The sequence below is a fragment of the Lycium ferocissimum genome, chromosome 5 (genome assembly GCF_029784015.1).
Source record: "Lycium ferocissimum isolate CSIRO_LF1 chromosome 5, AGI_CSIRO_Lferr_CH_V1, whole genome shotgun sequence".
Lineage (NCBI taxonomy): Eukaryota > Viridiplantae > Streptophyta > Magnoliopsida > Solanales > Solanaceae > Lycium > Lycium ferocissimum.
Genome location: NC_081346.1, coordinates 75,606,667 through 75,633,716, shown reverse-complemented (window position 1 = coordinate 75,633,716; position 27,050 = coordinate 75,606,667). Strand labels below are relative to the sequence as shown.

Genomic DNA, 27,050 nt, shown 5'->3' with positions numbered 1-27,050 from the left:
ATGAATTTTTTTTAGATGGTGGAATGATATTTATGTTAATGCTACTCAATATCCTCATCTATTGATCTTGCTAAATTAAGTGTTTCTATGATGCAAAGTGGAAGGCAAGAAACTCAATGAGCTTTAATGAAGATATTTCTAAACCTACTACAATCGTAAACAAGACACTCTTTTATTTTCATGGATATAAAAACAATTATCTTACTATTTCTTTTAGACGTGTATTCGATTGTACTAATGATAGAAATATTATTATGACACAAGACAGTGTTATTATTTTTGCGAATGCTAGTTTACAAAATGAGAAGAAGATGACAAGCATTGGATTGACGACTATTAATAACTGTGGTCATTTGCTTCAAGCCTTTGGTGCTCCAATTCAATTTATTGGGAAAACCATCACAACAATTCATGAAACATTGAAAACTTCTATGAAAAATGAATGAGCAAAGGTATAAATCTTGTCTGATGCCAAAAATGTGGTAGATATGATACTGAAAAGAAGTGTAGCTTCATGGTAGATAGACACTGTTTGTGAAGATATTTGGAAGCTTATGAGTTTACTTGAAGAGGTCATTTGCTTCAAGCCTTTGGTACTCCAATTCAATTTATTGGGAAAACCATCATAACAATTCATGAAACATTGAAAATTACTATGAAAAATGAATGGGCAAAGGTATAAATCTTGTCTGATGCCAAAAATGTGGTAGATATGATACTGAAAAGAAGTGTAGCTTCATGGTAGATAGACACTGTTTGTGAAGATATTTAAAAGCTTATGAGTTCACTTGAAGATGTACATATTGTGCATAGTTTTAGATCTTGGAATATGATAGCACACAATTTAGCCAAATTCTCTATTCTTATTACAAAAGGTCATTTAATTTTCTGTTTCTCCTAATTGAATCGTGACTAATAGACTGTTTATGCATTAATATAGTAAAGTTATTTATTATCAAAAATAAAGTAAAATATGAGGTCTGACGACAAAATGTTAGGTTCAAATCAATATGTTTTAAGAAGAAAAATTGAAATATCAATCTCATCAAGATTATTCGACTCACATCAAATTCCATCAATCGAATCACATTTTAACGAAAAATACGAGACATATGAGCCATACCAACAAAGAATTAATTTCAAATAAATAGAAAAAAAGGTAAAAAGTGCATTGATGGTCATAATCGAAGTGGGACTTACCACTTAATAGACCTACACTCTTTAATAGCGAGACATAGGACGTCTGCATTTGTGGAATTGTTGGGCCAAAAAATGCGAAGCATTAGCAGAGTATTTATAATAGGAAATGGGGTCGCCGGTGCAGAAAATCAGTGCTTCGGTTTGGTTCGAGCTCTGGGTTTATCCCATCTACAAACACTACATGTATGTATGCACATATCTCTTTTTTCCCCCACTATTTTGCTATATAATTAATTCTATGCGTTTTTTGCAATTCAGCTGGGAAAAGTGTGCTATATAGATTACATTAATATATATTAGCTGTCATGTTACATAAATTAGTAATATTTATCTTAGATATATTTTTTTTTTTGTTCCAGCTAAAGTTCAAATTTTTAGCTATTGATGTTAGTGTTATTCTTGTTTCTTGGTGTTTAATGCTTCTTTTGGAGTGCTGTTTGTCCATACTTGTCGTCTGTAATTTGAGTATGCTGATTCAAAGAAACACCTCAAACTTTTTTTTGACCAACTTTTTCTTTTTGAAACTGGTACTTTTTTTTTTTTTGGATCAACTTTTATGGAGTTAGAGATTGCAAGTTGCTGGAGTACATTTCTAGTATAGTGTATGGATGTGTTCGGTATGAAGGAATATGTTTTCTATGAAAAATGTTTTCCAGGAAGATAAGTGGGTTTCTTGCTTATTTTCTTGTGTTCGGCACATAAGCAAAAAATATTATCCTAGATGCATTCGTATATAATCTAGACAAATACTATGGGAGATCGGGGTGGGGGGTAGGAGTATGGGGTGGTGGGGATGGGGAGAACATGAGGTGTGTTGGAGGGTGGGGAAGACACAATTAATGTGAAATGTCACTTGTGGAACTTGTTTTCCCTACTTCCACTAGGAAAGTCGTTTTCCTAATTTTTAAGGAACTTATTTTCCTATGGAAAATATTTTCCAAAACATATTGACCAAACGGACATGGGAAAATTGAAAAACATTTTCTGTTTTCCTCTATACCGAACACACCCTACGTCCAATCGAATTTAGAGAAGACATGATATAAGGGGTTCTATTTCTGCAGTATGTTTGCAAATGGACCATGTTATGCCGGGAAAAAAAAGAGCACAATTTTCTTCGTTGGATTGGAATTTGAAAGAAAATTAACTACACTATTAGTTCTCTACATCATGTAAGTTCCTGATTGGCATAGTTGTTTAATGTGTAATCATTTTTCATCTGGTGTTTGCAATTGTTTTGCTCATTATTGTGCAGCGAGTTATTAGGCCAAAAGGAGGTATTCACAAGCAACTTCAGTGGTTGCCTGTTTCTCTCCACAAAAGGTTAGAAAATGTCGGAAAGTTGATTTATGGAGATTCACTTCCAACTCAAATAGCAGTCAGAGGACAGAAGTTGATGCCTCTTCCTGCTGAAAGACAGGGTACTATGGATTTCTGCAAGTTCATTCATACTGAAAAGCCATCTTAATATTATATATCAAATAATTTTGTTTTGCTGGTGCTCATGCAGTTTCTTCGGATATCATAGAAGCTAATGCAAAACATATTGCAACACTATCCCGTGAAGCATTTTCCAAGTATGTTTTGTTATAGTATATTTATGTTCCTCTTTTTTGTGCATCACAATGCATTCTATGATCCAAATGATGTATTTTAAGCTATTAATCCGGTGGTATTAAAGCAATGAAATAATCAGAAAATGGTGGATTTAATTTTTTTTTCCCCCTGTAGTGACCACATTAGTAGTTCCTTGATCATTATTTTTTAAAGCGAAAAGCGCCAAAAAGTTAATAAGTAAATGCGAGTTGAAGCGGAAAACGAGAAGTGAAGCGCACAATTTACTGAAAATTATAACTACCAAAATATATGAAGTTAGTTCTTTAATAATAAAGTTACAATTAAAATAACTAATATCGGTGTCCTATAGACAATAATGCCAATATTAATTTTACTCCTTAAAGTTGAAATTTTAAGAACCTATTGCTTCTCGTTGGAATCACATTGCGCCTCATTGTTTGAAGCGCATGACTTCACCCATGAAGTGATGATCCCTCGCTTCACATCACTTTATCACTTTAAATGATAGCTTTTAATGACACTGCAAATTCTATTAGCAGCTAGGCAGTATAGTTTGGGCTTCTATGTGCATCTGGTTTAAGCACTTCTCATTTTGTTTCATCATTTTTGTTTTGCTGTTGAACATCATTCTTTTTTAAATTTTAATGAAAATTTGATTAGACAGTAGCACCTAGAAAGGCAATGAAGTTGTTGAACTTCATTGTTGACTATAGGTTTGAAGATGTTAGTAATCTTAAATCGTACTGAAGCGGAAGCTGAACATGAATTGGGGCTTTTAGGTAGTGTTGGCTCGAGTCTTGCTTTTGGATGTTAACATTACATCTGATCTTTCTATTTCGCTTTATCAAAATTTTAGGGATGGTCCATCATTAGTAGTTGCATCAGGTCGTGATACCATCTCCATTTCAAGCTCAATAAAACAGTTAGCTCCAGAATATGTTTTCACTGTGCAGGTTTGACAAAACTAAGCTTTGTTGTATGATATATCAGAACTTTCTAACCCAGTGATGGAAATACATATTTGCATAGATGAATTAAGAATGCTACTTCTTTAGTTTTGCTGAATGTTTTTCTCTTGAAGAGCCAATATATTAGTGCGTCTGACGTTCCTCTTTTTCTTGGGCTCTTCATTTTAATTGACATAGTCCTACAAAGTTTGAAAAGCTTCCAACAATTGTGAGGTCATGCCACCCATATATAGTTTTCTCTTTAACAGTTTAATTAGGATCTGTGTCTTCCAAACACTGGAGGTCAGAGACAAGCGAAACTTAATTTTGAGTGTTAGCACAATTTCAATCTGGCGGTCCATTTCCTTTTGGGACTCTATGTCGGTTTTGGGCTGCCCACAGTTTGTTGAATCAAATTTCTAGTTCTTTAATGTGAATTTTATTAATCTCTACTAACAATTCTCCTGCACCTTCGAGATTAAATAATCATCGCTTTTAATTGTTGGCACATTAGATTCAGTAGATAGTAGTATTCACGTTGGTCATGTCACACACACAGAGTGGAAGGGAGGGAGGGATATCATGTGACAAGTAATCTCCTAAATAAATTGTTTTAGTTTTTTTCGTGTATTCGGGATGATATAAACCTTTAACATTAATACCAAAAGCCCTCTCTCCATGCCAATGTTGTTTGGAATTTCCTTCATATTTGTTTTTTCCTTCCGTGTTTGGAGTTCCAAAGGAGTATTAGAATGAAAGTATGCTAATAACATATAGTGTTAGTTAAAAATGGTAAAATTCTGTTGTGTTGTATTTTCAGATTCAACATCCCAGGTCACGTCTAAATAGGTTTGACCTAGTGATCACACCTCGTCATGATTATTATCCTTTGACACCTGAGGGACAAAAACAAATTCCTTGGCTTCTTCAAAGGTGGATAACACCTCGCACATCTCCTGAGAGACATGTGGTATGCAAATTTCTTGAAACATCTTGCTTGCAAAACCTTGGAGTTCTTTACCACCTCCACATTTTATAGACATCTTCACTGAGAATTTTGAGGCAGATATTGACTGTTGGAGCCCTTCATCAAGTCGATTCTGATGCGCTGAAGGAGGCAGCTTACACTTGGCATGTTGAGTTAGCAAATTTACCGAGACCTTTGCTTGTGGTTAATGTTGGAGGGCCTACAGGTAGTTTGCATATAAAAGTCTTTTTCCTATACTGTGCTTTGTTTATTTCGTTGGAGGTGATTGACATTTTGGCTGTCAGTCTTTAATGCTCGTGGAAATGTTAAGAAATAAACTAGCCAGGTTCTGAATGTGCTTTAGCCACAATTTGGCATCATATGTTACTATAGGAAATGACTGTATTTATACACTGTCTGTTGTTTAGCCCTAAGTTCTTCGAGTTCCCTTGCTTGGTTATTTAAAACCAGTTATCGGTTGCCTTCTTCTTATTGTCTTGTTGAGGACTCTGGATTTTATGTCATCTATTTATGGCTGATCATTTTTTTAACAGACACCATGACTGATTTTCTTTTAACGGATACCATGGCTGATCATTATTTTTAAACAGACACCATGGCGATCTTATTTATTTGTACAATATGATCTGAAGGGAAAGGGAAAGGATGGTTTAGATACTGTTGAGTATATGCATACTTGTATGCTCTCATTCTTTCTAAAGCACTTCACCTTACAGAATGGTGCTTGCCTAATCATTTTTGGGTAAATAATTTTACATCTATTAAAATACTTTTTCCTCTGAGCAGAAGTAGTAATTACACTCTGAGTCTCAGTGCTTTTCTAGCATTTATACATTATAAGTGTTTCGGAAAATAAGCGCTGTTGCATTTTAAATGGCTGAAATGTCAATAACTTTGTTTATTGGTGAAGGCATAGTTGTATAGATCAGCCTTCGAGTCGGTTCTTGATGATGACTGTGATATACCTTTGGCATAATAAATCTGATTCTAATTCTTCTTGTGGAACAGCACAGTTTATTACAACTTCTTAAACTAGTTATTTTCCTTTTTGGCTCACAAGTCTTTTCTTTCCAGGGCATTGTAAATATGGTACAGACCTAGCACTGGAGCTAACAGCCTTGCTGCTGAATATTGTTCCAACCTGCGGGAGCATCAGAGTATCTTTTTCTCGTAGAACTCCTTGTAAGGTATATGATTTCATCAGTTTCATCTGCCAATTTCCCTTCTGGTGATTGGTTGCTGATATTGTAGTTAACAGGTCTCAGACATCATATGGGAAGAACTTGGAAATCATCCCAAAGTTCACATTTGGAATGGTGAAGGTAATGTTGGCGCAATGTTTGTATTCCTTTCCCTCGCAGAAGAGAACTGTCTCTTCAATGAGAAAATAAACATAAAAAAGAAACAAGTAGCAGAAGTTAGATTTTTGATGATGTCAAATTTAATTGTTCCTCAGCAGATCTTATATAGAGATTCAACAAAGAAATGGGGATATAATTTGCTATATAAGGAAAAGGATGCTCAGGAAAAAAGAAGTTTATTTGGTTTATGCCCCTGTCAGAGGTTCTTCTATGGTTTTCATCAAGCAAACTGCATAACTTCTCTTTCTTCTTCCTCTGCCCACTCCACATAAAAGAAGAGGACTGCATGGTCTATCTTTGTTATGAAATCTTTTACTTGTATTTCCTCCTATATATAGATGGAAGCCACTGGATAGAACAATCTTATAGTTTCCCTTGTATGGTTTGAATATTGAGAGAAATTATCTTCTGGCAAAAAGTGCACCCGGCTAACAAGAAAATAAAGCAAGGATAGGATGTTCCGAGAGATACTTTGATCTTTTTGCCTCAAAGTGGGGATATTGCTGACACTTCAATTCTCGCCCATTTGACAGAGTTATTCTTTTTTTTTTTTTTTAATTACATAGGGGTAGGGGAAGGGGAAATGGGGGAGGGGATTACAATGTGGGGATTCAAACCCTCACCAACAAGGTGAAAGTTCAGGTAGCCAACCAACTGAGCTACTAGATCCCTACTTTGACAGAGTTATTCTGAATAGTTTATCTAGTTGTATTTCCTGCTGATGCCTGACATGATGTATACAACCTTTTTATATGAATACCCTTCAGGTCCAAATCCACATATGGGACATTTGGCTTTTGCAGATGCTTTTGTTATCACTGCTGACTCAGTTAGTATGCTAAGTGAGGCTTGCAGTACTGGGTAAGTTGGCCTTTATATTGACTCTTGTCAATTCACTGTCCCTTATTTTCTCCTTTTCGTTAGCATTTCATCTAAAAAGTTTTAAGGTTCAGGAAACCTGTTTATGTAATTGGTGCTGAGCGATGTACATGGAAATTCAGAGACTTCCATCAATCCTTGAAAAATCGAGGGGTGGTTCGACCATTCACTGGAGAAGAAGATGTGAGTGGAGTTGTATTAATTTATATTCTAGGCTCCTACTAGACATAAGAATAACGTCACACCTCTAGCTTCATTCTCCTCCATTGAGTTTTTGCATGGCTAGAAATGACATACTGATAGATATTGGTTCGCGGGAAGATAACTCTGCAATATCCTTCTCTACTCGTCCCACTCCGTTTCTTTTATCTGTTGTTTGCATTAGGCGGTAGGCACTATTTAATTTCTAAAACTACTGATAGCACTATATAGTGTTGAAATACAATTGGAAGTGCAATAATTTTGTGTACCATTTGACAAATATCTTCTCTTGCTGCAAATATTGAAATACAATTGGAAGTGCAACAATTTTGTGTGCCATTTGACAAATATCTTCTCTTGCTGCAAGTGTTGAAATACAATTGGAAGTGCAAGAATTTTGTATGCCATTTGACAAATATCTTCTCTTGCTGCAACCCTTCTTTTGGACTAATAATGTCCCGTCTTTCATTTTGAATTCAAGTGAATACAATAGTAACGCATAATGCCTGGAATCAAGAGTTTTGACTTCAGCTTCTTATTTTATAGATATCTGAAAGTTGGAGCTATAGTCCCCTGAATGATACCAAGGAGGCAGCTGCTCAGGTGATTAAAGCACTGGCCGAACGTGGATGGAGATTGCCATCATAATTTCTTCTCAACTATAGTATTTATCTGGATTCAGGCATATTTACCAGTTTTAGCCCCTGTATAGGAAATGGAGTAGAGGGAATTTGTTGAGTTTCTACCATGAGGAGAAGTATAAATTCTTCTCATTTTGGTTGTTTGGTTGTTTACTACTTCTGTCCAGTTTTAGAAGGATTAGTGTAGTAGTAAGGTACCTCTCCACTTCCCTTTTCATTTCATAAGATATATATTCATTCGTTAGGTTGCTCGGACTCTCCAAAAATGCATGACTTTTGAAGGATCCGACACGAAGCCAGCGGCACTTTTAAAGAGTCCGAGAAACATAGTTCATTACCCCTCTTTTCATTCAACCCTTGCAACTGCATCTATTTCACTTTACAATACACAGTGTTTTACTAAGTATACTAATTTATTCAGTCACCGCAGGTCAAGAAAAGAATATTAATTCAATTAGACAGTAGTCCAACCTAGTATTATCTGAAATTAATATTTTCTCGGCCCAATGGGTCAACAAACGATAAATTCATTTTCCATTAAGGGTCTATGCTAACCATGACTCGAAAATAATAGAGTATATAAATAAAAAAGGCTTAACTAAGAAATGTCGCCTCTCATTAAATTCATCATTTTAATTCTAAAACACGATACACTATGATTGAACAGTATTTCTGTTTGTATCTGTTGGTTCTAAGAAAACTAAACAGAAAAAAGAAGACCAAAATACTTGAGAGTTGAGATAACCTACTTAAAGACTTAAGCTCTAGGATTGATTTGAAGTGGTCTATAATTTACTGAGTATGAGGTATAACTCACGCATTCGTGTACAAAGCAGTGCAGACGAAGTAACACGAATATCTCCGGTAGTCATTGTATCTCCATCAGCTGGCCGGTGGGAGCAAGTGAAAAGCAGAATCCTCAGAATCGTATGATTCAGATACCTGACGATTTTGGTCTAGTGGTAAGAGCGCGACACGTGATCTGTAGATTATGGTGCTAACTGATCACTTCCCGGTCATGTCTTTAAGAAATAACCAATGTCATGAAGTTTCGAATTCCACAAGCAAAATTCTATGATAATGTCCTAGAGTTTCACCTGTAGAATTCGAAACTTCCTACCCGCAAGGGTGGCTCAGTTGGTTGAGCATGGGGCTTTCATAATGGAGGTCTCGGGTTCGAAACCCCCCCTCGCCCACAACGGGGATTTGCCTTCCGAGTCGAGCTCATCGCATAGGGCTTGCCTGGTGCGGGTTATCTCTTTGTGTGGTTTGCGAGCTATTGCACAGAGCCGGGTTTATCCCGGAGGTCTCGGGTTCGAAACCCCCCGCCACAACAGGGGATTTGCTTTCCGGTTGAAGGCTCATCGCACGGGGCTTGCCTAGTGCGGGTTATCTCTATTGTGTGTGGTTTGCGAGCTATTGCCGCCAGGCTGGGTTTTATCCCGCGCGCACCCGAAGGATAGCAAGAACTGGCGGTTCCCATGTCATTAAAAAAAAAAAGAATTCGAAACGTCGTGACAATATTTATTTTTCAATTAACATGATTGAAAACTAGCTACTTGTGGAATTTACTCTAGTAAGAATGCAACACATGATGTGTGATTAAACGCCAAAAGCCTGATACCTAGTTTTAAACTGGCTTGAGAAATTTCTCAATTATAAAAATAGTCCCGTTAAGAAAAAAATGAATCGTGAACTTATGAAAGTCAAATATCCCGATGATCCAACTTCCATTAGTTTATTAAGAAGCTTCTTTTGTTTGGACTAATGATCTCAACTAATTTGCGTAATGGATTAGGGGGAAAAGTTCGTTGTTTAGTTGTCAACTCATGGGAATAAATTAATCTCAACTTGACTCATCCATGCAAAAAAGTTATTCTTAACATTTGAAAAATATGTTTTCTATTTAATTAATTGTAACAATGGTAGTCAAAGGACTATAATAATAAGATTAGGTAATATGATATGATTTTCCAAATAATTTCATACTTGGTCCACCAATCATTCTCGTTCTATCTGCCCCATCGATCACCATTTTTGCTTTCTGATTTAAAACTTGATTTACCACTAATAAACTACCATATTCTTGTGCTTGCTAGCTAATTGAACAACCACTCTTCTTGCTCCTTTTTAGCTAAACAAAAGATGGACTGATTTTAAAAAATCCATTACCAAATTCGAGATACTTAGCAGAATAAACAACCGCCCTCCTTTGCTAATAGAATTGAACAACCACTCTTCTTGCTCCTTTTTAGCTAAGAAAATAGTGTTACTAAAATAAAAATGAATTGGTTTAAATAATACCATTGTCAAATTCTATATTGTACTTAAAAGAATTAAAAACCAACCTCCTTGCTAGCTCCATTAGCCCATAATGATAATTATTCTCCTAATAATTTAATTCATTTTAACACTATATAAGGTCTAATCCATCTTGTCATTCTCATCACAAGCAAGCAAATCATAAGCATTGAGCAATCAAGAAAACAAAAGCATCCCACAAGCTTATTCAAGTTTCTTTGAAATCCTTATTTAGTTTCTTTGTTTAAAAAAAAAAAAAAATCAAAATGGAGAAAAGTGAGTCAACCAAGATTGAGATGGGAGAGAGCAGCAAATTAGAAAGGAAATTAGGAAAAGCCCCACTTTTGGGGTCACCATCTCATGCTATTTCATCAAGTGTGCCTATAGTTGCAAATAAAAGAGCTGGTAATTACAAGAGAGGCATTGCTATTTTTGATCTAATCTTGAGAATTGCAGCTGTTGCTACTGCCATTGGTGCTGCTGCTGGCATGGGAACTGCTGGAGAAACTCTTCCTTTCTTTACTCAGTTCTTTCAATTCGAAGCTGGCTATGACGATCTTCCTACTTTTCAGTAAGTACCTGTCTTATTTTTCAAGATTTCAAGTTCTACATCTTAAAGAGGTTAACGTGTAAATATCCTTTAGGTGAATTATGGTGTACACAACTTAAACTTATGTATATATACAAATATGACTATCAATTTTCAGGACTTGAATATGAGACCTCTAATTAAAAATCTAGAAACCTTTGGTAATAAAAAAGAGGATTTTTTTAATTTTTTTTTGTCATAATTTTTCTGTTGCTTCTACATCCAATGATCAGCATTTGAAAATCAGCCAGATAAAAGAAAAATGCTGGCTAATGGCTATTTGTGCAAATATATGCATGTATAGTTCAGTACTAGTGTTTAATTTGTTGCATGTATTTTGCAGGTTCTTTGTGATAGCCATGGCACTAGTGGTTGCCTTCCTAGTCTTCTCCATACCATTCTCTATAGTGTGCATTGCACGCTCTCATGTCGTTGCTCCAAGACTGTTCCTCATCATATTTGACACTGTAAGAATTAATAGCCACATAAACGTTATATCATCATATGAACCGCCAATAATATATCAACTATTTAAATTTTGTGCTAGAACCCAAAATTTTATATTATGAACATCTAATTTTTATTAATATTATGCATATTTTCAGGCTATGGTCACTTTGGCAACGTCAGCAGCAGGAGCTTCAGAGGCCATAGTGTATTTAGCTCAAAATGGTAATGACGATGCTAATTGGTTGGCATTTTGCAACCAATTTGGTGATTTCTGCGAAACGACTAGTGCAGCAGTAGTGGCTGGCTTTATCACCGTCGTGATCTTATTGATCTTGATTGTTCTGTCTGCTATTGCTCTTAAGAGGCGTTAAAGAAGAAGAGATGATTAAAAAAATTGTAATTCGCTTTAATATTTGTATTTCCTTCTTGTTATTTTTGTAATTTATCCCTTTGTAAAAGTGATATTTTCTTTTAATGTTTTTATTATGTTCATTTTGAGGGAGGGGGAGTGTGCTTGTATTGATGTGTTGGTGTCTGTAGCTTTTCATTAAAAAGGGAGAGAAAACAATTGTGTATTACAATTGGTGAATTATGAGAAATTATATTCTGATGTGTTATTTTCTCATTCTAATTGTCTATTCTAATTGTCTTGTACTTTTTCTCCCTAGATTATAAATTACATTATATACTATTTCATTTTCACAATATCTATTTCAGTTGTTGCAAACACCTATACTACACAAGTTCTCCTATCTCATTTATGTACATATATAGTATTATTTGTAAATTAAAATGTAATAATTGCAGCAAAATACAAAATATGAACTTTTATATGTAATTTTAATTTGTCTTTTAATAGTTACATTTTAAAATATGTTTGGATATGAATTCTTTTCCTTTATTTCTAAAAATACTTTCAAAGAATGATTTTTGTTAGCTTTGAAGATGAGTGTTTCAAATTTGATGGCTTTGATAAGTTTTTCAAGTAATTTTTTTTCTCATTCACAAAACGTAAACTATTTTTCAAATAAAATGCATATCCAAATACGATTCTTAAATTTCAAACGTCATTTTTCAACTTCAATTTCAGACACTATTTCTTTTTAAATATAACTAAATTCATGTCCAAACGCTTACTTACTATTAGGAGAAGGTATGGTACATTATTTAAAATTTCAGTATGGTAATTTCGGTTACGGTTTCTAAAAATACTATACCATTACCGTACCATTGGTTCGGTATATTTAAGTTCGGTTTCGGTATTTCACAGTAGGGTAAATCGATAGACTGCAATTTGTTCGACTTTGACTTACATATACTTATATCGTAGAGAATTATGACTTCGGCTATTCAAGAAACGTCTCAATTATATCGTACTAACACCTCATACATGTAAAAATATTCAAAAGAAAGTATAAGCAATCACCTTCGTAAATCAATTACACAAAAAGACATTTCAATCAGGTTAGTCTAGTCAAAGCTACCACATTTAAACAATTAGTTTTGTAATAATACTAGTTTATATATTTGTTAGTATTATAATTCTAATATATATGAATTGTATATGTAACTATAACTTTGGTAAGGTATTCGGTATGTTGGTATTTTCTTTATAAATTTCGAATACCAATTAAATTTCTGAATGAACAAGAAAACAAAAAGGAAAAAATGCAATAGATTTAAAAAAAAAAATGAAAAAATTGCAAAATTACATGTGGCTTGTTTATTTCACTGCCTGTCAAATATTTAGTTCTGTATGCCACGTCAGCACATAGGGTGACATTTATTACACTTTAAAATAGTTTAGGAGGTAATAAGACCTCAATAAAAATAAGGTGTGTATTGTGGAATTTAAACAAAGTTGGATACTAGAGTCTCATCCCATTATTAACCTAATACTAAATTAGAAAAACCTTGATTGTGTATATAACCCGACCCAAATGCAAGCCGGGTCTGCTATTCGACCCGGTAGTAAGACCTATATAGAGCATAATACGCTATTGACCACTTTCACCGTTATTTCAAAATTTCTTCACTCAAAAACCCCTCTGTTTTCTTCTTAAGAGTAAAATAATAGTAGTATTAGTGTAGCAGAGATGTGGCCGAGTGCAGAAGGTGGTCCACCAGAGGTAACTCTAGAAACTTCCATGGGTTCCATTACACTTGAGGTACTACTTTACTCTTCTTCTTCTTTTTGTTAATTTTTTCGAAGTTAGGAGTTTTTTAGGTAATGAGGAAAAAATTGAAATTTGTAATTTCTTCAGATGTATTACAAGCATGCCCCAAGAACGTGCCGGAATTTCATAGAGCTTGCTCGAAGAGGCTATTATGATAATGTCAAGTTTCACAGAATTATTAAGGTTTCGCTTTTTCTCATCTCGTACTAGTTTTGAGTCTTTATTTATGTTGTTTTTTCAATTTTTTTTTTCTCGATTTGTGGTTTAGGATTTTATTGTTCAAGGTGGAGACCCCACTGGTACCGGAAGAGGCGGAGAATCTATCTATGGGTATGTAAACACCTAAATGTTGTTAATAATACTAAATGTGTATCTCATTGACTTCAAATTGCATTTAATTTTCACCGCCGCTTTTACTTGTGCATTTGTCAAACCGGTTTTTTGTTTTGTAAACGTTTTCTTGAGCCGAGGGTCTATCGGAAATAAACTCTCTACCCCACGAGGCAGGGGTAAGGTCTGTGTACACCCCACCCTCCCCAGACCGCACCATGTGGGATCATATAGGGTATGTTGTTGTTGATAGGGGAAGGTCAAGTAGCGCAAGAGGTAGATAATATAAATAGTTCTTGTTGAAGAACAAGTTACGTGGAAACCAATCTAGTTAGTTTTGGGGATCAAAACATTTTCTGTTCTTTCCTGAATGAGGTATGTTTTGTTTACTTTTCTGTTGTGGGAAACTGGCTATGCCTGCTGTTGTTCACTAGCTCATTCCTCTTTATTCTGCCCTTCTACTCATTCTTAGTTCATTCATCTAAAAGATTTATCCTTTGGCTTCTTTAATTGTCCTTTTTCTGGGATGTGGATGATGGTGTTTAATTCATCTTACTTTATCCAAGAATTAGAAAGAAAACTAGTGGAAATGAACTTTATTGCTCTTGTGAGGCAGCATGCCATCTATTTGGTATTCACGTGCTGGAAAACACTACTGCCTATTGCCATCTGTCCAATATCTCAAAAAGCATTCATATATGCATGTCTGAATCTTCTAGTATAGAGAGAGTGTTGCATAAATAAAATATTAAAACGCAATAACTTAAATTGGCATCAATTTCATAAATAGTTTGATTTTGTATCAAACATATCTTTAGGATCTGCTTAATTCATACATTTCTAAATTATTGACATTCAAAAACTTATAAGTTGAATTTACATAAATGGTACGACAACACTAAGACAGCGCATTGGAAATTACTAAGTGTGCAATATCTAAATCATTTATGAAGGTCATGTTGCTAGTGTTGCTGTACTTATATGTGGGAGAGCCAGTGGGATAGCCTCCTCTGCTCATCTTCCACCTATTTAGTAATATTAGTTAGTAGTACTTTTAGTTAGTATCTACATGATATCTACATCAGTTACATACTATTTTGTTGTTATTTTCTTTTCAATCCTGCTTTGATTTCACTCCTTTTGAGCCGAGGGTCTATCGGAAACAACCTCTCTACCTCACAAAGCTAGGGGTAAGGTCTGCATACAGCTTACCGTATCCAGTCCCCAAATGTTGGATTACACTAGGTATGTTGTTGTTGTTTACAAAGGTCATGTTGCATCCAACGCTAGCAAAGATGCATTTATGTTTAAGACTGTGTTTATTGGTAGGTTTACCTTTAAAAATTCTATTGTTTCTTTCAACCCAAAATCCAAATTGCCCACCAAATTACCATGGGAGTAATGCCCCAAAGCTTGTATGTCTTCTTTTTTTTTTTTTTTTTTGATTAAGCACCGGGTGTCCGAGTCTCTTTGAGCCCCGACTAATCCTGGGAGTCTCTTGTATGTCTTCTTATTGAGACTTCCTTAGCCACAAACCAAGAAAAACAAAAAACCTTCAAGTGCTTGTTGTGCCAAATCTTCCTCCAAAGATCAATGTTGGAAGAAGTCAATGACATGTAGACAACTTAGTAAATTCTTAAGTTGCTCGAACTCGGGTGCGGGTGTCCGACACGAGTGCGGATCCAAAACTCGTATCCTTCATGATCTAAATTTTAAGATTCTGGGATATGGATCTAGGCGTAGATACGGGTGCGGGGATTCGGCAAAACAACAACAACAACATACCCAATGTAATCCCACAAATCTAAAAATATTGCTAGAAAATATGCACAATTATGAGACATTATGTAGAAAATTTACATGTAGCTTGTGCCTTGTAGAGTGTAGTAACTCAGTCTTTTATTCTCAAGTTGTAGGCAGGCATGTAGACACTCTCCAAAATGGCATGATTTTCATCCATTTTCCTACAACTCACACAACAAAGTATTAAACAAGATATTTTAAGATTTTGGAAATATAACAAATAAAAGTAAGGAAAGAGTTAGAGATGTAAAACAAATGAAACATACCTTTAGAAGTCACAAATTTGAAATAATTTGCTATTCAAATTAAGTTAGTCAAATGACCACTAAAAAGTCATATTCTCCGTAATTTAAAATATACATTGAAGGTGTTTGTCAAAGGATGAGCCTTTCTCCAAAATTCAAAATATTCACTGAAGGCTCATGTGTGTTAGAGCACCTTCAATGTAGAAAAAAGTACTTTCTCGGATTCTCCGTAATTTAAAATATACATTGAAGGTGTTCCTCAAAGGATGAGCCTTTCTCCAAAATTCAAAATATTCACTGAAGGCTTATGTGTGTTAGAGCACCTTTAGTGTAGAAAAAAGTACTTTCTCGGATTCTCCGTAATTTAAAATATACATTGAAGGTTTTCCTCAAAGGATGAGCCTTTCTCCAAAATTCAAAATATTCACTGAAGGCTCATGTGTGTTAGAGCACCTTCAGTGTAAATACATTTCCACTGACCGGTTCTTTTTTGATGTGAAAGTTGCACACTGAAGTGCTCCACGAGCCATGCGTTTTTTGCCATTTTAGCTATGGAAATCCCGACAAACCCTTTTATTGGATTTGTCCCTCAATCAGTACCATTTGGATAAAAAAAATCGATACAATTGGTTCCGTACACTTAAAAATGTATTCAATACTCTGCCACCATTCATCATTCATCTCAGGAGATTTTGTTTCACGCGCTTTAGGTTCAATTGCTTTTTCTCTCATGATTCTTCCTTTCGTTATCCATCACTATTTTTTCTAATGATGACTTTACTTTATGAATTCCAGAAGTCATGGGAAGCAAACCTTGTTTCTGCAACTTTCAACAAAGATAAATTCGAGTGCTTTTGGAAAAGGCATTCTCCCTGACATGATTCACCACAAAATTCTTTAAAGCTACTCGCTTCATCAATTAAGTTTAATATCCATCAACAATTTATAAAGTAAGTTGACTTTTTTGAAGGTTGACACATAATTTTCAACGCAAGATTTAAACATTGAACGACACGTGTCCAAAATATGTGCAGAAAAGTTTGCTCAACAATGGAACCGAGAAACTTCATATTACCTGCATTATGAATAATCGCTTGAACAACTTTTTTTGCATTGACATCTTCAGTGACTTTAATAAACAACTGAGCTATATATTCACCCTCAACAATCCCACTTGAATTGATTGATTTCAAGAATGTTGGTCCGCCACTAGATGCTTCCATTATATTTATCAACGGTCACCTTTTAATATTAGACCATCCATCCGACTAAGTTGACAATCCTTTTCTTTTCCATGCATCTCTAATAGGTTGTAATTTTCTTTCTTTATGAGTCATTTCTTGGGCCAAAAGAGTTGTTCTTAACCTATAATAAGATGGCGGAACATAATAAGGTATATGATTCGCTGCCAAAAACTCTGAATACTTTATAAGGAGAATTTGCAAGGTTAAATAATAAATATAGTGTGTAGAACATACGAGCCGCCAACTTGTCAGCAGTTTTTCTGTTACAAATGCTAAAAGATTTCTGCGTGTTCTAACATTTGTTCCTTTTTTTTTTGGTGGGGGGGGGGGGGGGGGGGGGGGGCTGTGATAAATATGAGCCTCCTGCTAGAGATACATAATCTGCCGTTCTTCTTGCATACAGTTGGTTTTTTCTTTTTCAGCTTCTTCATTGCCCATCCTCAATGTTGCACATATTTTGTTGCCGATGTCTTTGCATATTGCAACCCATGACTAGAGAGCTTTAAGAGATGCACTTTAATTTTAGAGTATGAACCCGTAACTCTTTATTGCAAAAATCACAAGACCACACCATTAGGAGCAACTAAGAGAACCTTAACATGATTCCATAACTGTTCGTCATCAATATCTGAGATTGATACATAATATGATAGTGTGACGAGAACGATCACACTCTGTTTCCACACTATCATAATATGGATCTCGTCTTATTAGATCATTTGATAACCGATAGATATATACATTCATAATAGACCCCGTAGATCATTTGATTCTTCTATAGTTCAATATCGAAATACTTGAAAAGTGATATTTCCTATCAATACAAGTTCCGAACACTGTAATTATATATTTATTGGAAACTAACGATTGACTTTATCTAATAATTTAACCGATAACAAGATATATACACTATCATAATAGGGACCCCGTTTTGTTAGATCATTTGATTCTTCCTATAGTTCTGAACTATCGAAATACTTGAAAAGTGATATTTCCTATCAATACAAGTTCCGAACACTGTAATTATATATTTATTGGAAACTAACGATTGACTTTATCTAACTAATTTAACCGATGACAAGATATATACACTATCATAATAGGGACCCTGTTTTGTTAGATCATTTGATTCTTCCTATAGTTCTGAACTATCGAAATACTTGAAAAGCCATTATATATTTAATTGAAACTAACAATTAACTTTATGATACTAATTTAATTGATAACAAGATATATACACTATCATCTGTAATTAAACAACAGTTAAGGTTATATGATTTTGGGGTTTGAGTTCTGGGGTTTGAATAATAATTATATTTTCTTTAGAACTAAAAAATATTTTAAAATTAAAAATAATAAAATAACGTGGGTACAGATCTCGTTTAATGCTATGTTGTACTATGTCTAAGAAATGTCTTCCGGTGGCGTCAAAAGCAAATTTCTTGCTCAAAAAGTCTAAATTATCATCACAGAGTGCACACTTTGTCAGCAAAAGGTCTTTTCTCTCCCAACTTTTCCTCCAAAGACCAAGAATAGAGACAACTATACCATTCTTTCTCTCCGCTTGTCTGTTCTATAGACAAAAAAATTCAGAACTTATTCATCCAATATCCCATTAAATGGCATCATCAACGGCTGAAAAACAAAAAGGAAAGGGTATTTCGAGACCAACAAAAAGTGTTGCATCAGATTTTGATGACAAACCTTTATGGAATCATGTTAAGGTTCTTTTAGTTGCTCCTAATGGTGTGGTCTTGTAATTTTTACAATAAAAGAGTTACGGGTTCATATTCTAAAGTTAAAGCGCATCTTTTAAAGCTCTTTGGTCATGAGTTGCAATATGCAAAAGAATTAGCCATGAAGTATGTGCAACATTGAAGATGAAGAAGCTGAAAAGACAACAAAACAACGGGATGCAAGAAAAAAGACAGATTATGTATCTCTACCAGAAAGCTCATATTTATTATAGATGAAAAAAAAAGGTTCAAATGTTATAGCACAGAAGAAATCTTTTAGCATTTGTAACAGAAACACGGCCGACAAGTTGGCGGCTTGTATGTTCTACGCATCAGGTTTATCATTTAACCTTGCAAATTCTCCCTACTTTAGAAAGTGTTCGGAGTTCTTGGCAACGAATCCTATATGTGGTTGTGTTCCGCCAACTTTTAATAGGTTAAGAACAACTCTTTTGGCCCAAGAAAAGGCTCATATAGATAGAAAATTACAACCTATTAGAGATACACAGGCCAAAAAAAAAAAAAAGGATTGTCAATTTGTTCGAATAGATGGTCTGTTATTAAAGGCGACCACTGATAAATATAATGGGAGCATCTAGTGCCAGATTAAATCAGTCAATTCAAGTGGGACTGTCAAGGATGGTGAATATATAGCTCATTTGTTTATCAAAGCCATAGAAGATGTTGATGCAAAAAATGTTGTTCAAGTGATCACTGATAATGTAGGTAATATGAAGCTTGCTGGTTCTATTGTTGAGCAAACTTTTCGTTATTATTTTTTGAGCATCATGTGTCGTTCATTGTTTAAATCTTGCATTGAAAAGTATGTGTCAACCTGCAGAAAAATCAACTGACTTTATAAATTGTAGATGAATATTAAACTTGATTAACACTTTATAAATTGTAAATGAATATTAAACTTGTTGGGTGAAGTGAGTAGCTTAAAGAATTGTGGTGAATCATGACATGGCACGTGCCATTTTTGAACTGGGGGTTCTCGTTCTTGGATTTCTGCCATGGAATTGATTTTTTTTTGCGTATGATTTGATGGCTATTTTTAGAGTTTGGGTTTCTAATTTCTTCGCCTGCTGCTCTGTGATAGAGCTGCATGCCATCTTTGTAGAAACCTTTGAATTGACATCTTAATGATATTAAGACTTTGTTATAAATCTTAATAATTCAAATCTATTGAGATCCATTAAGTGGTTGTAAAATTAGAAAAAGAATGATTAAGATTCAGACCTAAAAAACAGACTTAATGACTGAAATCTGAATGATTAAAGATTAAGTGCAAACAAATGAGGCCTTAGGGAGCAATAATGTGTGATATTTCACACCTTTATAAATGGATCAGCAGCCCCTTGTTGCCACTTCAGCTGCACATTGAAGTTAATTCTTTTATTAAGTGACGAGAAATATTTTGGGGCCAATCCTTAGGACCTACTGCAGCCTACAGACTTGGGGATAATAGGCCCGCCTCTCTACCCTTCTTCACTTAAATACCAGGTTCAGTGCCATTGCTCAGCGCTCATTCGTTGAACATTGAAGTATATGTTATTCTCAGATTGTGTTTGAAAAGCCAAGCAGAAAGCATTTTCCTTTGCATGGCTCCTATCTCTTGAAGTGTTATTATTCCAGCAGTTGCACTAACAATCTGGATTATCTTATGTATTTCATAATTCAATGTTAGTACATATGAATTGGCAATTGTGAAAAGTTATTTATACAGAACAAATCTAGCAAACTTGCTTAAAAATTAAAAAAGAAAGATAAAACGAGAGACGAAGTGAATTGAATGGGTAATCCGATGTGACTAAAGTTTGAGTCCGAAGCAGCACGCCAAGTACTTAGTTATGTTGCTGCTGACATACATCTGTTAGAGGCATAATAAAACCGGGGATCTTTTTCTGTTGTCAAACAATAGGGCTAACTATCTGTTCAAGGTTGCTGCAAACAGATGTAAAACTTTCTACTACATGCTTAAGCTGTGGTCGTTTTGCGTCTAGTTTGTTATCTCCAAGCGCCTTCGAAAAAGATACATCATTATCAAGAGATTGATGGTGAAGAGTTAATTGAGGCATCTAATAATAGTCATTTACTGTTATCGATTATCATTTATGGTCATACTAAAACTTGTCTGTTTGACATCCTGAAGAAGGAGATCATCTTTTTGCCTAATTCGCCTTTGAGTGACTTCTTAAGTTAACCTTGCAGCCAGAAGTTTGACGATGAGATAAACCCACAGTTAAAGCATACAGGAGCAGGTATCATATCCATGGCTAATGCTGGGCCAAATACAAATGGAAGTCAATTTTTCTTCACCTTGGCACCTGCACAGTCACTTGATGGTAAGTACACATTTCTAGGTTGTTTTCCATCAATTTGTGTGAATAGGCTTTTTATTGTTGACTCAGCTGGCTGTAGTGCATGTGCTGATTTATTTTTGGTACCTTGTTTCCTTAACAATGTTTTTCTGTTTTGTATATCAAAGAATAGAACTATAACTTATAACCGAACATGAAGCTAGATAAGGAACCATTTAAATGGTGAGTAAAAGGAGCTTGAAAATTCAGATGAACCCCATGTCAACATGTTTGAGCTAAGTTCATGGATAACTATCTATCCATGTATGTGAGGAGGCTCTTCAATAATGAGACGCTGGTCAATCTCTTTTAGCTTCTACTGAGGATGATAAATTCATAGCAAACCAAGCTGGAGGAAGAAATCTTCACTCCTTTTCTAAATTATGTCTTAAAATTCATGAGCTACCATATTAAGACAGCCTTAACATATTTGGTACATGAATCCGAGATCAATTCTTTTGACGGCATTCACATTTTCTTTTTTCCAGTTAGACAAACAAATTAGATTCTGCATTTGTGAGGATATATTTTTATTTCCTGAAAGCCATGCTTTTGAGTGCCATAGACACGGGCGGATTTACATTAGACACGGGCGGATTTCCATATTATTTACTACTACGTAAATAATATGGAAATATATATAGATAAAGTAAAATGACACCGCTTGACAGTTAGCACGTCTCAACTCACTGGTCGAGCGCTTCGTCTCCGTCATTCAGGATGGGAGTTCGAGCCCTAAGTAAAATGACACAACTTGACAGTTAGCCAGTCTTAACTCACTGGTCGAGTGCTTTGTCTCCTTCGTTCATATTTCTAAAATTTTGGACCCAAGTAACAGACTTGTTTGCAAAATAAAGGAAACCTAAAAGGGTTCAAACCCCTAACTCTTGTTGGGTAAGTATAAACTAAACGACTAAACCCCTGCATATGCAGATTGGCTTGTTCCATTATGTTGGTCTTTGAGTTTGTGGTAAGAGGATCTAAAATGATAAGTACCATATATGCATTGATATTGTATTTTGGGTTTTATGAAACTACGCTTCTAGAAGCGCTAGCCAACTCATTGAGGTATAGGTGATTAACACTATTGAGTCCCACACCGTTCATTTAGGAATGGGAAGGCCTTCTTATATGGTCTTAGGCAATCCCCTTCCCCGATGAGCTAATTTTTGGGGTTGAGTTACGCCCAAGGTCTATTTATCATACTCTTTAGACGTGTGCTAATACCTTTTCTATATCAGTAGTTCACTTTTCTCTTTTTCATGCGTATGTAATTCTAATTTTTCGCTTGTCATTTATCTCCAAGAATCCAAGGCCATCTTGACATGACTTAAGTGGTACTTTGAAATTATAGAAAATATTGTTCAAGACATTGGTTTTATGCTGAATTTAATACTCTGCCCCAACTCTGTTGGTATGTCCCTCTAGTCCGCAATTAGCATAAGCATGGCTAGTACAGTTGTCATCTTTTTTTTTTGTTTGTAGTCTGTTCTTATGGTGAAGTGATAGCTGTTTAAGTGCAAGCTGATGAAGTTTGCATTCATGTGATATCAGGTAAACATACTATTTTTGGAAGAGTTTGTCAAGGAATGGAAATTGTCAAGAGACTTGGCAGTGTACAAACTGATAATACTGACAGGTATTGTGCTCCCCTATCACATTTGTGTTTACATTAGCATGAGAATGTAAACACAAATGAAATTTTTGTTTAGAGGAAACATCAATAATCCAGGTTATCTTTGGTTAGAGAAAATGAAATTTGCAGAAAGAGTTTATAATTTTACCACTTTGTATGTAAATGTTCTGGTCAACTTGTCCTTGCAGTAGAAAAGGTTGAGAATACTTCCCTGTTATACATTTGAATGCATGTCGTGTCGGGAAAAAACTGATTAGTGCATTTGAAGTTTGTTCCTATCTTTAATCATACTAATGAGTATGAAAGCTCTAATTCAGGTTCCATTTACCGTTATTTTTAATCATACTGATGAGTCTAATTCAGGTTCCATTTACCCTTACTCTTTTCTTTTGATATCAATGCAGACCAATCCATGATGTGAAGATATTGAGGACTACAGTCAAAGATTGATATTCTGCGACTTCAAAAAACAATTGTTACATTAACTAGAGCATGCAAGGGAAAGTTTCGTGATTCTGTTGTCATAACAGCCAGGATATATCCTCTTCGGCTCTTGATTCTGCTTTCTAAGTGAAAAAATGATCTAGCTCTCTATGTGGTTGATGTGGATACTAGTTTTCTGCTACTGAACCAAAATGATATTGGAGAATCAGAATTGCCTGAGAAGCCAAATAGAACTGTAGTGTTTCATGTTTTGTAAGCCTACTCCAGAGAAAAGGAGAAGGGTGAAAACCAGTAGGTCCTCAAGAAGTATCTTTTTAACCCTCTTGCTATTTTTAGTGTCAATGGCACTCTTTCAACTGACCTTTTGATATCAAGAAGACACTTCCGTTAATTATCCATTCAAATCCGGTAAAAGTAGTTTCGGGGGTAGTAAACTCATCATAGTCTAGGTGTGCAAGATGTTAATCAATCAAAGCTTGGTCTTTCTTTTTATTTTTTCTGAATGTATTCTACCCCCCTTTTTTTTCCGCGTGGCTTTTTTTTCTTGTCTCTTTTTCCTTTTTCTTTTGTTAAATTAATTAAAAGCTCTCTATTATGTTTTGTTTAATTATAAAAGCCGCTAATGATGTGAAAGAGACGAAGGCCATTTCTATTCAACCTCATCCGCACTGGCCGTGTAATATGCATCAAAATTTCCTAGAACCATGAATTTGTGTTTTAGGATCCCGAAACGCCGAATATATCGGCGTTATCATAACCAAGTAATGAGTATCGGTCACCAGGATGTTGGCAATGGACCAGTCAACCCCGGAAAATCCGTGTACTAATACACATAAAATTTCCTAAAATCGTAAATTATTGTTTTAGGACCCGAAACGCCAAATAAAACGACGTTAATCACGACCAAGCAATGAGTATCGGTCACTTGGTTGTTTGTTATGGACCAATCAAGTTTTAGGTCGATCGGAGTTTGTCAATAAAATTCTGAAAATTTATGTACTACTGCACAATGCAATCTCCCATTACCATGAATTCGTGTTAGGATCCCGAAATCTCAAATAAAGCGACTAATCATGATCAAGCAATGAGTATCGGTCACCTGGCTATTGGCGATGGACCAATCAAGTTTTAGGACGATCGGAGTTGGTCAATAAAATTTGAAAATCCATAATACACATTGAAATCTCCTGTAACCATGAATTCATGTTTTAGGATCACGAAACCCAAAATAAAGCGACGTTAATCATGACAAAGCAATGAGTATCGGTCACCTTGCTATAGGCGATAGACAAGTCAAGTTTTAGGTAGATCGGAGTCCGTCTATAAACTTCCGAAAAATCCATGTACTAATACACATCAAAACCTCCTATTACCATGAATTCGTGTTTTCGAACCCTGAAACCCCAAATAAAGCGACGTTAATCACGACCAAGCAATGAGTATCGGTCACCAGGCTAGTGGCGATGGACCAGTCAAGCTTTAGATCGATGATGCGGTCAATAAACTTCCAAAAAATCCATGTACTAATACTCATTTGCTTGGTGACCAATACTAATAGCTTCGTTATGACTAACCTTGCTTATTTTGCGTTTCTAGGACACGAAACAAAAATTCGAGATCATCTCACCTTTCAGATATATATATATATATATATATATATAGTGTTAGTCCATAGATATTACAAAAACGATCGACCGACTCCGTTAAAACCTAAACTTGATGGAAATGGTTTGGTGAACAGTACTAATAGCCTCGTCATGAGTGGCGTCGCGTTTTTAGTGTTTTACGGGTTACGAAATAGAAATTCGAGATCATCTCAGCTTTTACTATGTGTTAGTTAATGGATTTTTCAATAAAAAGTCGACACACTCCGTTTAGACCCAAATTTGGTTTGAATGGCCTGGTAGCTAATACTAATAGCTTCTTCATGACTAACATAGCTTTTTTTTGCGTTTCTCGGTCAAGAAATAGAAATTCGAGATCATCTCAGCTTTCGGTGAGTGTTAGTCCATGGATTTTTCAATAAAAAGTCGACCGGCTCCGTTTAGACCCAAAATTGGTTAAAATGACCACGTGACCATTACTAATAGCTTCGTTATGACTGACCTTGCTTATTCTGTGTTTCTGGGACACGAAACAGAAATTCAAGATCATCTCCCCTTTCGGTGTGTGTTAGTCCATAGATATTTCAAAAACGATCGACCGACTCCGTTCAGACCCAAACTTGATGGAAATGGTCTGGTGAACAGTATAATAGCTTCGTCATGAGTGACGTCACATTTTTAGTGTTTCTGATTTACGAAATAGAAATTCGAGATCATCTCAGCTATCAGTATGTGTTAGTCCATGAAATTTTCAATAAAAAGTCGACCGGCTCCGTTTAGACCCAAATTTGATTCGAATGGCCTGGTGGCCAATACTAATAGGTTCTTCATGACCAAATAGCTTTTTTGCATTTCTCGATCCAGAAATAGAAATTCGAAATCATCTCAGCTTTCGGTAAGTGTTTGTCCATGGATTTTTCAATAAAAAGTCGACCGGCTCCGTTTAGATCCAAAATTGGCTGAAATGACCAGGTGACCAATACTAATAGCTTCGTTGTCACTGACCATTCTTATTTTGCGTTTCTAGGACACGAAATAGAAATTCGAGAACATCTCCCCTTTCGGTGTGTGTTAGTCCATAGATATTTCAAAAACGATCGACCGACTTCGTTCAGACCCAAACTTGATGCAAATGGTATGGTGACTAGTACTAATAGCTTCGTCATGAGTGACGTCGCATTTTTAGTGTTTCTGAGTTACGAAATAGAAATTTGAGATCATCTCAGCTTTGAGGATGTGTTAGCCCATGGATTTTTTAATAAAAAGTCGACCGGCTCCATTTAGATCCAAATTTAGTTTGAATGGCACGTGGCCATTACTATTAGCATCTTCATGACTGACATAGCTTTTTTTTGCGTTTCTTGTTCCAGAAATAGAAATTCAAAATCATCTAAGCTTTCGGTGAGTGTTAGTCCATGGATTTTTCAATAAAAAGTCGACCGGCTCCGTTTAGATCCAAACTTGATGGAAATGGTCTGGTGACCAGTACTAACAGCTTCGTCATGAGTGACGTCGCGTTTTTAGTGTTTCTGAGTTACGAAATAAAAATTCGAGATCATCTCAGCTTTGAGTGTGTGTTAGTCCATGGAATTTTCAATCAAAAGTCGACCGGCTCCATTTAGACCCAAACTTGATGGAAATGGCCTGGTGACCAGTACTAATAGCTTCGTTATGAGTGACGTCGCGTTTTTAGTGTTTCTGAGTTACGAAATAAAAATTCGAGATCATCTCAGCTTTGAGTATGTGTTAGTCCATGAAATTTTCAATAAAAAGTCGACCGGCTCCGTTTAAACCAGAATTTGGTTCGAATGGCCTGATGGCCAATACTAATAGCTTCTTCATGACTGACATAGTTTTTTTTTTGCGTTTCTCGATCCAGAAATAGAAATTCGAAATCATCTCAACCTTCGGTCAGTGTTAGTCCATGGATTTTTCAATAAAAAGTCGACCGGCTCTGTTTAGACCCAAAATTGGTTGGAATGACCAGGTCACCAATACTAATAGCTTCGTTATGACTGACCTTGCTTATTCAGCATTTCTGGGACACGAAACAGAAATTCGAGATCATGTCCCCTTACGGTGTGTGTTAGGCCACAAATATTTCAAAAACGATCGACCAACTCCGTTCAGACCCAAACATGATGGAAATGGTCTGGTGACCAGTACTAATAGCTTCGTCATGAATGACGTCATGGTTTTAGTGTTTTTGAGTTTCGAAATAGAAATTCGAGATCATCTCAGCTTTGAGTATGTGTTAGTCCATGAAATTTTCAATAAAAAGTCGACCGGCTCCGTTTAGACCCAAATTTAGTTCGAATGGCCTGGTGGACAAT

The 27,050-nt window shown here is 35.4% G+C and overlaps 3 protein-coding genes across 7 annotated transcripts; all 3 read left to right on the top strand.

Moving 5' to 3' along the window:
• Positions 1-969: 969 nt before the first annotated feature.
• On the top strand, positions 970-8,046 carry LOC132057514 (mitochondrial fission protein ELM1-like). Of its 4 annotated transcripts, none has more exons than XM_059450150.1 (11): positions 975-1,383; positions 2,456-2,621; positions 2,720-2,777; positions 3,635-3,731; positions 4,546-4,695; positions 4,792-4,918; positions 5,788-5,900; positions 5,972-6,035; positions 6,842-6,935; positions 7,028-7,136; positions 7,701-8,046. In XM_059450150.1, the coding sequence occupies exons 1-11, from the start codon at positions 1,273-1,275 to the stop codon at positions 7,800-7,802; spliced, it is 1,191 nt and encodes a 396-aa protein (XP_059306133.1). In that variant the 5' UTR covers positions 975-1,272; the 3' UTR covers positions 7,803-8,046. The 4 variants fall into 4 exon arrangements, with proteins under 4 accessions (XP_059306136.1, XP_059306133.1, XP_059306134.1 ...); XM_059450151.1 differs by having other exon boundaries at positions 975-1,387; positions 2,711-2,777; XM_059450149.1 differs by having other exon boundaries at positions 977-1,383; positions 2,711-2,777.
• Positions 8,047-10,236: 2,190 nt separating this feature from the next.
• Positions 10,237-11,766, top strand: LOC132058580 (casparian strip membrane protein 1-like). Its single transcript, XM_059451043.1, has 3 exons — positions 10,237-10,667; positions 11,029-11,152; positions 11,291-11,766. The coding sequence occupies exons 1-3, from the start codon at positions 10,363-10,365 to the stop codon at positions 11,504-11,506; spliced, it is 645 nt and encodes a 214-aa protein (XP_059307026.1). The 5' UTR covers positions 10,237-10,362; the 3' UTR covers positions 11,507-11,766.
• Positions 11,767-13,123: 1,357 nt separating this feature from the next.
• Positions 13,124-23,605, top strand: LOC132057512 (peptidyl-prolyl cis-trans isomerase CYP18-2). 2 transcript variants are annotated; one of them, XM_059450147.1, is made up of 6 exons: positions 13,134-13,303; positions 13,400-13,495; positions 13,581-13,642; positions 20,885-21,018; positions 22,588-22,672; positions 23,074-23,605. In XM_059450147.1, exons 1-6 carry the CDS (start codon positions 13,232-13,234, stop codon positions 23,117-23,119), a joined length of 495 nt encoding a protein of 164 aa, XP_059306130.1. In that variant the 5' UTR covers positions 13,134-13,231; the 3' UTR covers positions 23,120-23,605. The 2 variants fall into 2 exon arrangements, with proteins under 2 accessions (XP_059306131.1, XP_059306130.1); XM_059450148.1 differs by lacking the exon at positions 13,400-13,495 and having other exon boundaries at positions 13,124-13,303.
• Positions 23,606-27,050: the final 3,445 nt, after the last annotated feature.